Below are 14,534 nucleotides of genomic sequence, written 5' to 3'. Positions count from 1 at the left end.
CTAGGGTTTGTGTACGTGTCTTCTCAACTGTGTAGCTGTCTTTCAAAGTGAAAAATTAGTCCAGAGAATGAGTCAAGGTAAAGTTCCTCTTTTTGTCGCCCCATTGATTCAAAGGAGTCATCTTCAGTGCCTGTCCTCAATAACAAAGCCACATTAACAAGCACCCTACAGACCGTCTATTACAATGTGAAAAAGCACCATGTGCTGTATATTAGTTTTTAGTGACTAAACACTTGGGAGAGAGGCGACCTAGAATCAAGCTTGTGGTGCACTGAGTGTATATGTTCTCATCGTCCTCTCAGCTCCACTTCTGAGACACACAGGAAAAGAGAATGCTCATTAGATCTATGTGCTGAATTGCTGCTCCCTCTCCATCTCTCCCATCCTCCCCCAACCTTCATCCCTCTCTCTCTCTCTCTCTCTCTCCGTCCGTCTGCTTAACAGATGGGAGGGTCGTGGGTACAGCTCTTCCCCTCCCCCTGGAGAGGCCTGGTGACTGTTCAAAAGATCCCTCTTTATGCTTCACTCCATTTCCCTCTCTTCTCTCCATTTCTCTGTTTTCCTCTCACCATTCTCCTTCTCTTTCATTGTCACCTCGCCAACTCAAAGCGCAGTGACTTGGGACCTGCAATATAAAACAAGCAGACGAGCAACCGTTGTCCCTCTGTCTGCTTGGTGCAAGCACGCTCTCTGACCTTAGCAGTCGCCTGCTCCGGCCTCCTTCCAGTTACCAGGCTGGTGTGAATGCAGGCATTCCATTTGTCAGAATCCAGAGAGAAAAGAAGAAGAAGAAACCCTTTTGTGTATTCTCCATTTTCCACAGTCCATTCCCTCTTTCCCTACGCCAGACTTTTGGGATTAATGAAGTGGCTTAGTGCGTGCAAGCTTGTTAGTTCTTTCTTCAGCCTCACTGTGTCTTAATTTTTTCTCTTGTTACTTTCTCACCTCATTTGCCCTCTCAAGGTCAGGTGTCATTGTCAGTCTGCTGCAAAAAATTCCTGCTGAGGATTACTGCCCTGTGCCACTTGACCATATTCACTAAGCAGTGCTTGTTTCCTGCATTTCCTTCCATTTCACTGTCTTGGCGTCATGAGGCTAAATTGGATTGAGTGATTCAGTGGTAATCTGTTAAGTTAAGTGATGCTCTATCCACCACGAGAGAAGGAGATGGAAGGAGAGGGAAGGGAGCCCGATGAGGAGGTGGGTACTCGGTTCTTATCCAGGAGCTGCCTGGCACTCATGTGGGACGGGGGCGGGTGTGATGAAAAGTGGGGGGGAGATGTAGGGATGGAGGGAAGGGAACTTGCGTCGTTGTGTAGGAGGAGGTAGAGGAGGCAATAGTGAGAAGGGATGGGGAAGGGGGTTTGGCTGAGGTGGGGACGCACCGACACGGGGCTAAGTGGCAGCAGAGCCTCACCTCAGGGAGCATTGGCTGGTTCTAAGTGCCAAAAGCAGGGATTAAATGTTCAGGACACGGTCTTAGTTTTAGCATTAATGTTACGTAAGGCCTAAGGTGTTGCCCCAGCGGCTGTTGACATTGAGAGGTTCAGTTCTGCTCAGTGGGTTGTGGGAGGAACAAGGAGGAGGTGGAGGCCAGGAGGCAGGGATCACAGAGGGCAACGCCTCCTTGTTTGGAGCAATGCCCGGGCTGGGTAGTGTCGAATACAAAGACTGGGAGGGGATGATGCTGTCAGCCTGTGATTGAGGTACGCCGACTTGATTGATATCCTTGTCTGGCTGTCTTGTGCCAAGCGCCTTGGTGTTGGCTTGTAATCCTAGTTTGTCTGACAACATCCTTCTTTGTTTTCTACCAGAGGGCAGCTCTTTGTTTTTCTGTCTATGGATGGGTGTGTTTGCGCACAGCAATGCTAAAATGTTTTGGATAGCCTCTTCAGAGCTGCCACAGTTATTTTAGATCTTGTTATTATTATGATGGTGCAGTCCGGCTGTTGTCCTAACTGCCAAATGATGCATTTATGTTTGTATCTCATTTCTTCCATAAGTGGGCGTATTCTAAACCATCAAGTTTTTTGTCATGCATTTCATCATTGTTCAAATTGTATTGTCTCATTTTGTTTTCCATCTTTGTGCAATGGGCGTTTTTGCAGAGAATTTTATAATATACAGAATAATAAGTGTTACTCTTTAAAAATGTAATATCTTTACTAAATATGTGTTATACATATGCACTCTGAAGGCCCACATCATTATGCTAGTCTTGGCCTTAACTAAACTAAACACTACTGTACTATTGATTTTGAAAGAACCAATCAGGTAGTACACCACCTGTAATTTCTGTTGCAAATGAAAAGAAATACAGTTATGTTCTACTGCAACAGGCCTTGGTCTGTCACTAAGAGCCACAGTATGCCAGAATGTCCCTATTAAGCGCTTTCATTATCAATGTCCTACTCTCTAGCACAAAGAGGTCAAGTGCATGGCAATGTGCTGCGCTCACCTCAGGGGTTTAGAGCTTTCTTGTGCTTTCTCATGCATGTTACTCAATAAATACATGGATTCAGGTTAGGGAAAATTTAAAAAAAAGGAAAGAAGGGGAAAGCAAGTGCATTACAATGTGCATGTATGTGTGCGGGAGTTGTGCAAAGGAGAGAATATGAGAGAGTGAGGAAGAGAGCAAGGGTGTAAGTGAGAAGAGAGAATGATAGAGAGAGAGACTGAGACTGACATGTCTTTTGGTGAAGCGGTGTCATCTTCCACATCAATGTCTGATGCTTGTGCTGCCAGGTGCCGGAAATCTGGTTCAGAAAGGAGAGAAGAGAGAAGAAGGGGAAAGTAGAGAAAAAAAGGCAGGGTAGATGGAGGATTTTTTTTTATGTGACGGCGCTGACAGCTCCCCTGCATTGCACTGAGCTTAAATAATGGGATGCTCATTTGCATAACGAGGGACGTTATCACCTCTACTGTCAAAAGAAAACACAACAACAGTTCTTCTGCTCCTCCCTGAGATAGATTGGGTTGGCCTACTTTAGCACTCTGGAGAGATGCACTGGAGCTCTGGCTTAGCCAAACTCACACAAGAACATACACACACACATGTGTACGCACACACGGACACACAGTCACTCACTCACGCAAACTTTTTGGAGCGCAGCTTTCTTTTTTGCACAAGCAGTCCAGCTCATCAGCTGCTGGCCTCCTCTCCTCAAACACGGGTACACACACCCTCAACCATGCACACATAAGCAAACGCAAGTGCATTTATTCAGATGCTCTTCAGATGCACTCCTGGACATGTAACATCTCCAGCTGGATTAAGTTCATGTTGGAATTTTGTTTGATTTCTGTCTCCAAGAAATGTCCTTTTACCAGGTTTCAAAAGATCTCTTTTGGCCCTTTTTCTTCTTTAGTTTTTTGGCTTGTTTTGTCAGAACAAGACGTGACTGAGCTTGATTTTACATCTGTATTCTATCCTGCAACTCATGTCTGCCATTTTGGAGATGAGCTGCAGATAGAGTAGAAAAAGCTGTGTCTTGCAGTTCCACTGTCAATACAGTGCAGTTCGTGGGAAGAAACAAAATGTATTTCTCACTCTGGAGGTAATGTTACAGTGTTGGTGATTAGAGCGTTTAAGTTAGCGGCACTTCCAAAACACTGTCAAACTCTCTGTGAACGAAGCGAGATCCTGACAGCGCTGTCTCCTCTCATAGTCTGTGCTTGGGAAAAAAATGCACAAACTGATTTGCATGATATCGACAGTGAAAAACACAGCGGTTCTCACAACATTGTTGACAGATTCTTTGTCTTTCTTCACCCTCCCTTGTGGCTGCCGTGATGCCACTTTTATTTTTTTTTTTCTCTCAGTATTTTGCCATATTTCATTTCATTTAATGCTCATCCTCTCCTCCCCCTCTCCATTTCTTTCTTGCAGGTACGGATGCTGGAATCTTTGACTTGATTGGAACAAATAGAAAGCAGAAAAAAGACAGATTAAGAAAGAGCAGAAGAGTGAAGAGAAAGAAGAAGAAAGAGGAGAGTGAAGAAAGCATAAAGTTCTTTAGAAAGAGGAGAGAAAGAAAGAGACGGGGACGATGGGGAGGAAAAAGATTCAGATCACGCGGATTATGGATGAACGCAACAGACAGGTAAGTCCCAGGGGGATGGGAGGATGGATGAGTATGAGGGTGGGGAAGAGGAGGGGTGGAGGAGGGAGGAAGGAGAAACACCCTACACCCCACATAGTCCTCAACAATGAAGGTCTTCTGGGAGTCTAGGCAATATGAGAACTGGGCACCAGAGAAGTGTTTGCGGGGATATTGCTTTGGGTGGGAGAGCTCCATTGGCTTATAATGGCAGGTTTGTTTTTTGTAACAAACCAGTGTGTGGGCACCAGGAGGATTTTTCCTAAAAGGGATTTGCATGAGAACATTTGTAATTCTCAAAAACCATTCTGCATATCACTACACACTCTGAGGGCTGCGGCCTACACACAACTGTAGCACCCTTCACACACCCAACCTCTCACACCATGCCACTCAGTTTAGCTCGCTAGCAGTGGAATATTACCGGACAGAGGGTGGTAGCACTGGAGAGGCAGGGTGGGAGAAAACATAAAACAACCAAACAGAGATGGGTCTTAAGTGACACACTGGACTGGGCCAACAGGGTGGAGATGAAGGGCAGCCTGGGAGACAAACACTGAATCAGTATTTTATTTATTATCATTATTATTTTTTGACAATAATAAATATAAAATAATAAATTAGTGACAGTGGGAGTGTTGTAGCGTTCCCCTGCATAGCACAAGAGATACATTTTTAACAAGTGATACTGTACATAGCTTGAAAAAATTAAATCAAATAACAAACCTAACAACAATGGAATTCTTGCACACTTTTTAGCAACAGCTGGCAATACTTCAGGCAGACATAATAAATGGTGGACGGCGTGATTCAAGCAGACACTGCTGTCTGTGGCAGGAAATAGATAGAGACAGAGCTCTCTCACTGTCCTCGAGGCCCACAATTGATCACTTCCTGTGGCACGACTGACCACTGACACTTTGTCAGCTTCCTGGCAGCCCAATTGGATCCATACGCTTCTAACGTGGCCCCTGGATTACAGGTCAAACATGCACGCAGGCACACACACGTCGTCTGAACACAAGACCGCTTCATTCCTTTGGCAACATCTTTATCGCTTTATCAAACAGTCATTTTCGTCCAGAGTAAAGCGACATAAAGAGGCTCAAGCTCATGATGCTGGAGAAGTCATTGAATCAGATTGTGACCCCTCTCATGACTCAGCTTAACAAGATGATAGTGAGAAGGGAGTGAGAATATGAGTGTACCTGTGATAAAAAAAAATCCAGTAATCATAATTTTACTCTCTGTGATACACAGCATGCTCATTTAAAAAACAAGGTGCCTTTAGAGTCAAAGCTGCAGCACAAAAGAGAGAGTGAGAAAGATACATGGGAAGAAAGATTTAAAAGACAGTAACAGTATGCATTTATGTACAGTGTACTGTGATTTATGTATTTGTTATTGAAAGAGAGACAGACAGAGACAGAGGAAGAGCAAGGAGGAGGTCACAGAGTTTTAGATGAGGTCTAAAGCTATCGTGTTGCAGCAGCACCCACAGTTCCTTACCCTATCTCAGTCCTTCTCTCTCATCCCACCTTAGACTGGGCCTGCCAGTTGCACCAGGCACTCCGGCTCCTGCGGATAAGGAGGGAAAGAGGGAGACAGGAAGGACACCTGAGGGAAATCGATGCCTGAGATATCCGGGCTTTACTTACAGAGAGAAGAGAAGCGAGGAAAGGAGAGGCAGGAGAGAGAAAGGCTTCAGGGAAAGGAAAATCAATATATCACTGGATTTTGTTGTTTTGATCTCTAAATAGATTACTTATTTAGTTGCTCGTTTCAGTCGAAAAGCAATTCCTACTGAAATTATGTCATCAAGTCATGTGGAAAACACCACATGCATGCAGAGCATATTGCATTCAGTGTCATTCAACCTACGGCCTAAATATATGACATCACCACATTTTGTAGAGGCGGACATCACAAGACAGAGACAGACACAGAAACTTAAATTTTCTTCTTAAAAGAAAAAACAGAAAAAACGGAAGCTTTGGCTTTGCATATTTTCACTTCCTTTTTGAGGAAATGTCCCAGAGCCCAAGCCAAATAAACACCAGAGGAATTTGTATAGAGTTGCTTTAAACCTTACATATTTCACATACTTTTACTGTTTGCTTATAAAAAGTGTATTGCCTTCTTCTTAAAGCTCTTCTGCGGTCTTCTATATGCATTTTGTACACAGAAGTATATAATGATAGTGACAGTTATTTAGTTAAACTATGAATATCCAACAGATATGGTACAATTCCTGTCTCTGTACAAATGAGCAATTTTAAGTTATTGTAGCATTCCCCGCTGCGATGGACTGGTAACCTGTCCAGGGTGTACCCCGCCTTTCGCCCGATGTCAGCTGAGATTGGCTCCAGCCCCCCACGACCCTGTATGCAGGATAAGCGGTTAACAATGGATGGATGGATGGATGTAGCATTCCCGCTGATGTCTACATACACACGTCATACTGCAGTCCTCTTTGGTCTTTGGAGTGGCACCACTCTGTGTGGCTGTCAACGCTACCTTTCCACCTACAGGGCTGCACTGCCTCCCAACCCCTGCCCTCCCTGCAGCGGCAGTATGATAGTGGGCAGAGGGCCTGGTTCTCTTTGGGCGGCCACTTTGGGCTGCCACCCCCAGGCCCCAAAACACTTCCCCAGAGCAGGGGCAGAAGGGCCAGGCCTCCCTGGCGTTGACTGGCTGCCCAGAGCTCTGGACACTGGGCAGCAGTGTGTGAGCCCTGGCTCCAAGCCCCCTGACCACTCAGACCCTCTCCCAGCCTCGGGCACATGAAAGAGCCCCCTGTGCCATAAACTCATGGGCTGCAGACATAGAGCAGTCTCTCTTGCCCCAACTAGCACACACACACACACACAGATAGGCATACACACCTACAGTATGAGATGCTTGCACAGGTGTGTGTGTGTGTGTGTGTGTGCGCATACACACACTGGCATAGATTTGAGACATAGCAGATTATACACTCAGACACACAAATTAAATGGTGTATTTAGTGTCTTGTTTATGCAGCATAGATAAATGCATGGTTGTAAACACATGTACACATCTAAAGCACATCTATCTCTCCGGAGTCGGTCTTGGGGATCGACTAATTTACTGCAATTGGCTCTAATTAGTGTTACCTCTCCAGCCAGTAGACTCACTGGGCTTAATTTAGGATGACTTGTTTGTGTAAATCTATGTGTATGTGTGTGTGTGTGTTGTGGATTCCAAGGGGGAAGGGACCCAGGGCCAAAGGTTAAACATGAATCAGGTCATCAGTGACATGAAGTAAACCAACAGGATCGCCCAACTCCCACAAACAGCAGTCGCACTAACACGTACTTGGCTGGAAGAAGATAAAAAAAACAACATATTTTTATGTTTGCCTACATGTGCTGCTTCTCTCCCCTCACCATGTTAACTACAGCACTGCAGCTGAAAGAAAGGAGTCTTTTTGTTTCTACGACAAAGCATTCTTCTCTCCAATCAACAGCACTCGGGTGAGAAAATGTGCGAGTGAAATTAACAGCAGGAAAATAATGAGGCCCACTGGGTAGCTACTCACCCCTGCACCCCTCCTCTAATTCCCTGTTTCCCACCTTCTACCATCTCCTTCTTTTACCACAGCAAGTGGCACGCCTCTTTGTCATATGTTCAGTGCTGCGAGACCTTACCTGAAAAGGGCTCACTAAGCTCTCACCTTCCTTCTGCTGTATTTTTATTCTCCTTTATCCTTCTCAACTTATTTCTTGTTTCGTTTCTCGTTCACATGTTCTTCACGTGGTTCATTTTGCTCTCTCACCTCACTCTAATTTTCACTCACTAGAAAGTCTTAATGGTTTGTCTAGCTTCCTCTCTTTTATTTCCTTTGTCCGCTATACTGCTCATTATGTTGGGCTTTCAAAGTCTTTTTAGGTATCAGGGTGTATTTTGAATTTTAAAAAAGTAGTGACATTTTATGACTAATGTCTAATACAAAATGATTTGTAAAAATCAGATTATAAATATTTGTTTGTTGACATATAATCTGTAGACTGGCAATTTATTGCTATTTTAGATTGGCTTTTAAAAAAAATATTTTGAGGGAGTGGCTCATGAGCTCATTTATGTTTACTCTCCATATTTCTCTTCCCTCTTTATTTCTAGAAGCAAATTCTGAGCTGTGCTCGTAATAAGAAGACTTCATTTAGTGAAAAGTGGGGTTAATAGGGTCTTCTTGCAGCAGAAACCACTAAAACAATTAGATGCATGGGGACATATCCGTGTGATAATTCGTTTAAACCAATCTGCTCCTGTTTTTTTGTTTTTTTTGTGGAAGCTGATGAAAAGTGAAAACGATGTGCCTTAAGTTTACAATCCCAGCCTCAGTGCCACGACAAAAGTTTATCCACCTCAAATGAATGACAAGAAGGTTATTTTTGTCATTCCGGCCACTAACTTGAGCCTTGCGATGTAACATCCACTTTTTCCAGTTGCGGGTTTTCAGCATAAACAGGAGCATACAGAGAAGTTGCCTAGCCAGCCATTACAGTGCTGTTCTGAAATGTAATTACAAGTTCTGGTAAGAAGGAGAATCTAAACTGGCATGTACTTTAAGACCCCTATAACTAAAATTGGCATAATTAAGACACCACTCAATCAGTTCCACAGGTTAGCTTTTAACTACTCAAAGTGGACACTTTCAATTCAGACACTGAAATAAAAAATGTTTGCTGCCTCCTGTTCCTGCTGTATAATAAAGGTGCACTGAAAACGGATGGTAAGTGGGATTTTGAGAGAGAAGAGCATAGCATATATTAGAGGTGGGACAAAGGCTCTTTTGTCATAATGTCCCTCTTAACAGCTTCTTTGGCTGTGAAGCAGAGTTCAGGCCCAGGTCTTGGGCTCCTCTTATTCCTTTTTCATAAGCACGTGTCTTCCTGCTTGGCCCCTGACAATGGGATAAGTGTTTGTCTCAAGACCAATCGTGCTGCTTCATAGCTGACTGACATCTACGTGTGTGCACGCTTGTGTGTATATGTGTCCCCACATGGCCATGTTTGGTTTGCTAACCAGCAGTTTTTGGTGCCTGTCTCTCCACTCCTCCTCTTCCTCCACCTCCTCCTCCCCCAGGGAAGCAGGCAGGAGGTGGGAAGCAGAAGCGAAGCCATTGTGAAGGGGAAGCCACTGGCCTCTTCCTGTTATGAGAGGAAATGCATACAAATGTGCTTCCTGTGCGTCCGCCCCCTCCCTCCCCCTCCCTCTCACCCAAGCAGCAGAATCAACCACTATCCCTCCTTTCTTTTTTGTCCCTCTGTTTATCCTGGGCATTTTTCTCCTTTTATGCCAGAGGAAATTTGACATGTCAATTGTGTAGAGAAGAACTGATTATTTTATTAATATTGTTGTTATGTGTGTTGTTACTGGTCATTTTCTAGTGATAACATACACGTAACTACTTATAAATGCACACACATATATTGTAGAATCAAAAAAAGAAAGGGCAAAATTGTTTTAAAATGTGTAAATTAAAATTAACTAAAGAGAAGCATGTGCTCGGAAAGGGGATGTGATGGTAACATGTTTAGGTTTTTACAGGGGTGTGTGTCTGAATGCATTTGTGTATGTTTCTGAATCTCTCTTGGGATGGGGTTGCGGAGGAGGATAGGGGTGAACAAATAAGGCTTGTGTGTCACAATGAGTATACATTTTCATGATACATATGCCTGTGAGTGAGTGCCCATTATGTATAAAAGTACTTGAGAGTAATACTAATAAATGCTTGTACGTGTATAAGTAGGTATTTGTGTATATATAATAAGTAGAAGGATTTGAAGGACAATCGTGTGCTATCTCTTATTGTTGCCATGAGCTTTTTCATAATTGAGTAATCTCTAGAGGGTTAAGCTGTTGTTGTCAGATTTGCTTAGTGTTCATAGTCAGGAAGTTTACATGCACAAACATTCAAGGAAACTTTGAGATATTCAGGCCAAAATTCTTAATGATTTTTAGTTGTAGATGCAGAGCCAGAATGCATAGTGTTGGTTGACATTTGAGACTTGTCCTGATTAACATGTGTTACATATTTTTATGGGGAAGTATCTGTGATAAGTTGAGAATCGTTGCCTCTAACCACTTCATAAGAACACACAGAGACTGTCCTAGATGTTTAAGATGACAGTTTGAAAGTAAAGTATCCCATTAGGCCATAATTTAGCCTTTACCTCAACAATCGCCAAAAATGGTCCACAAAATATTCCTTGTTGTGTGTGTGAAGATATGTTTCACACCCTGGTTACCAAATGTAAAAAAAAAAAAAACACAGTTGCTTTCACGCTCACACACTTACGCCGCCCCCCTTTACCAGTACACACAGTTGCTGTAATGTCATGCTCTCTGTTATTAACATAATGATGTGTCTAACAGCACCCACTGACCAAGGAAACAAAGATTCCACCCACACTGACATACGGGTGGTTTACTATTTTTTTATTATATTTTTTTGTTTAACAACAAGCACAGAGGCCTCATTCAGTGAAAAAAATAGATAGATATTGTCCAACTTGATCCAAATGCTACACACCAGCATCAGAGTTTCAGGTAATTCACTGTATAAATTAGAAATAAAATTTGTGATTTCTGCACAGTAATTGTTAGTTCCCTCACAAACTTTTAGAAATAATGGCACATACTAAAACTGAAAGATCTTTCATTTACTGTGCTGCTTACAAAATTAGTTCATTATCATGATATTTTATGAACATAGACTATAACCTTTTTACTAATGGACAACTTTCTTCTCATAAAGGCATCAAGGGCATCTTTAACTGATTGTAGATCGTGTCTGCCATTCAGAGCATCTGGTTAAAATAACCACTCAGGGTGCAGAGCAGGCGCTCCTTGAATACAGGTCCTGCGCACTAGTTTACCACGGCTGTGTGGGCTGAGAGAGCTGTTTTGAGCTTGCACAGGAAAGGCCACTGGTGACATCACCGGCCTGAATGTTGGTGCGCTAAAAGGGTCACATGACGGCATCATGTGAGGCCATGAAGTCACGACAGAGTAACCTCAAGCAGTGAACTTAAATACTGAATATAAAAATGCAAAGCTGAGATGCAGTACAAATGAGCACATGCCACATGATGTGTGCACCAGAATTCATCATCAAGATAGCATTTATGTGCAAGCCAACTGTCTTTCAAAATATGTGTGTGTACTTGTTGGAGCGTGCATTCACTGTATATATGCCTGTGTTTTATGGATGTATGTGCATAGTAAAATTAGTAATATATGTGATTTGGATGTAGTAGCTTGTACGTGTCAAACTGAGATGTGGGTGCAGTGTGATATTTATGTAGGTGTTATTGTTTGGTCAGTTAAGGCTCTTCATAATCACACTCATTCTCTTCCTGTGGTGTTGTTAAAGTCAGTCTATGTGTGAATTATAATATGTGGGAAATGCATGCACAGTTCCTCATTTAAAGTGTGAGGCTCAAGACTTTGATTGGATTCTGTTTTTTTCATCTTTACATTTTGAAATGAGAACATCGAATGAGTGTCTTCCAAGTTGCTTGTTATACCTTACACTTCTGTGTATGAATGTGTGTGTGTGGTTGTGCTGATGCGTGTGAGTGGTCCACAAATATGTGACCGTTCTGAGCCAGCATGTGGACCTCCCCTTTGAGGCTAGCAGATATGGACCTCTGGGACTCCCAGCCCACTGTGTGTGCCACGTGCCACCTTTTGAAACATTAATGGCCCCAGCAGAGTGTGTGACTGAGTGAGTGGGTGATAACGGAGCTGGGCCGGCAGCTAGCTGTGTCCTGCATTTGCTCTCGGTGACCCTTGCATCGAAACACCAGGGGAAGACAACACTCTACATGTCCTGTTTCTGAATAGTCCGCTTTGACCTTATGTCCTACAGTCCTATTGTCTTATTTACTCGCTCATGTACGATTTGTACCAAGCTGGCAGACCTCTTCAGGGTACCTTTCAGTTTTGGTCGGCACAGCTCAGAGTGGGTTGGAAATGACAATTAATCTTATTGTCACAAGATAACTTTTGATCATACAGTGTTAAGAATGAATGTTTTTTTCCCATTTCAGTGTGACTGTGTAAATGTCAGCATGATATTTAGAGCCCAGGGGAGCTTTTTCTCCTTATGCCATTGGTGAATCAGATGAGTGTTTGTGCCAAGGTACAGAACCTGACATTGCACACACCGGTTTGTAAGGAGTTAGAATGCTGTGTCTCTGGTTTCAGCCTCTGTAGTCTGACAGCCAGCTCACTGTGACACGATGACGTCACTGGAAAACTTTTAGGTGGGGAAGCTGGTCCAGGATACGTCAGTTCATACAAGGTTTTACCCACTCTCTGTAGAGAGGGAGACAGAGAGAAAGATAGGGTGGAGGTGAGGGATAGTTTGATATTCAGTTTCCCTGGTGCATCCTGGGAGATATCATTTCAGGAAATCCAAAACTATCTATCAATATCCATTCAACCCTATCTCCTCTTTCAGACCTCAGAGTTGTAAAGAGAAAATGTGAAGGGCAATGCATGATAGATTTAATCCGTAAATCTATTCATGCATTGCCCTTATCTACCACACACATAGATCTATTTTTAAAGGCCTTCTTTGTAAGAGCTTTATAGCCCACAGTCTTTACTATTGTATTCAGAACATGTTTGTTTGGAGTTTTTTATTCTGTAATTTTTGGCGCATTTAAGTGTCAGAAGAGAATAGACAAACATGCAATTAATCAACAAACTAAGATCATTAGCTACCAGATGGGCACAGTTCTGGCAGTATTTCCTCTCTGTAAGAAGATTTGTCAATACAGATCTCCAATGTAAATAATACACACAGTCACAGAAGAATAAAGAAAGTTCAATACAGAAAAAAAGCGGTGTTGCACAGAGAGGGAAGCTGGCAGTGGCACATTTTCTCTTTTTTCCCATACAACCAAAGAGCTTACACACATGGCTTGGAAAAGAAACCAGGTGCAGCTCACTGGAATTAACTCACTTTCACTGCTCTAGTTTTGATCCAAACAATAGAGGAATAGAGGCTGTTCTATTTTGACAATGTGGGCACTTGTATGCGTGTATTATTAAAGGTACCAGACTTGGGCCTCACACACACACACACACACACATGCACACAAACACACATACACACATTCACTTGCGAGCTGCGAGAGAGAAGGCCCCATTAGAGGAGACAATTTCTGTGGTTTAATTTGAGTGCACTGTCACTATTTGAGCACTCGCAAACAGCTACAAGCGCAGTCAGGGAACCCATCCGTTATTTATATCAATGGCTTGTTATTCACTATGAGAGGCGGTTAATTGGGCAACACAACAACTGAACAATGTGTGTTAATGTCGCAGTGAGAAAATAGTATGCCTCAGCTATTTTTTTGATTAATAGTTATAGGTATGTGTATTTATTTTGTGTAAAAGCAGGAGTGAGAGAGCGAGCATATTTAGGCTATATGAAAGGGACGATTTAATGTGACATCTGTTCGGTGATAAAGCTCTGTGTGCTTTGATGTACAAGTAATAACTGATCTTCTTTACCGTTATCTGTCTGAGACAGAGTATTTTCAGTTCCTTAAATGTAAGCCCGGCTTCTTTTTTTTTTTCTTTTTTCCTGGTATAGTGGATGGACTGTTACAGTCAGGGTTGTTCAGCATACTTCACTTTCCTTTAATCCCTGAGAACTACTTATTTTAAAGAGGAAAAGTTATTATGTCAGATTTTATTTCCTCATTACAGAATGAAGATGTAGAGGGTGGGGGATTTTTTTGCCATAATTAAATGATTACTACAAATCAGAAAATAAATGTTGATTTGATTGTAGGGCTGCCAGTTTCAGTTCAAGTGACTCTATATGTGTGCACATAAAGCTTCAGTCTCTCACTGTGAATAAGAATTATGTATACATTGTTCTCACCTCAGCTAGTCATTATTCTCAAATGTTTTTATCTCCTTCTTTTATCTAGGTGACATTTACAAAGCGAAAGTTTGGCCTGATGAAGAAGGCGTATGAGCTGAGTGTGCTGTGTGACTGTGAGATTGCCCTGATCATCTTCAATAGCACCAACAAGCTATTCCAGTATGCCAGCACAGACATGGACAAGGTCCTGCTTAAATACACCGAGTACAATGAGCCCCATGAGAGCAGGACCAACTCCGATATTGTGGAGGTAAGTTACAAGAAAACACAGACGGCACACATGCATGCACGCACAGATGCGCGGGAGCACACGCGTGCACACACACATGCACGCTCATGCAAACACACAGAAACGTACAAGCAGACAGATGGTTACAGCATTTGTGACTCATTCAGCAACCCTTACTTCTCTCTTTTGGTCTTCACATCTAACATAGAGTAAGAAATAATTGCTCCTATAGTTTCTTCCCCAAGGGTTCAGTCCCAAAATCAATCACTTT

General features: G+C 42.8%; 1 protein-coding gene across 11 annotated transcripts in view; it reads left to right on the top strand.

Annotated features, from left to right (window-relative positions):
- The window catches only part of mef2cb (myocyte enhancer factor 2cb), a 78,676-nt gene that overhangs the window by 34,785 nt on the left and 29,357 nt on the right, over nucleotides 1-14,534 (top strand). For all 11 annotated transcript variants that reach the window (XM_038703604.1, XM_038703602.1, XM_038703612.1 and 8 more), the window contains 2 exons: nucleotides 3,890-4,103; nucleotides 14,081-14,284. In XM_038703604.1, coding sequence (XP_038559532.1) covers nucleotides 4,050-4,103; nucleotides 14,081-14,284 — 258 coding nt within the window. In that variant the 5' untranslated portion in view covers nucleotides 3,890-4,049. The remainder of the gene's footprint in view (nucleotides 1-3,889; nucleotides 4,104-14,080; nucleotides 14,285-14,534) is intronic.

The sequence above is a fragment of the Micropterus salmoides genome, unplaced genomic scaffold (assembly GCF_014851395.1).
Source record: "Micropterus salmoides isolate LMB-PRFRI ecotype aquatic unplaced genomic scaffold, ASM1485139v1 Ms_hic_scaffold_7, whole genome shotgun sequence".
NCBI lineage: Eukaryota > Metazoa > Chordata > Actinopteri > Centrarchiformes > Centrarchidae > Micropterus > Micropterus salmoides.
Note: the sequence above shows the minus strand (reverse complement) of the source record. Positions and strands in the feature narration are given on the sequence as shown.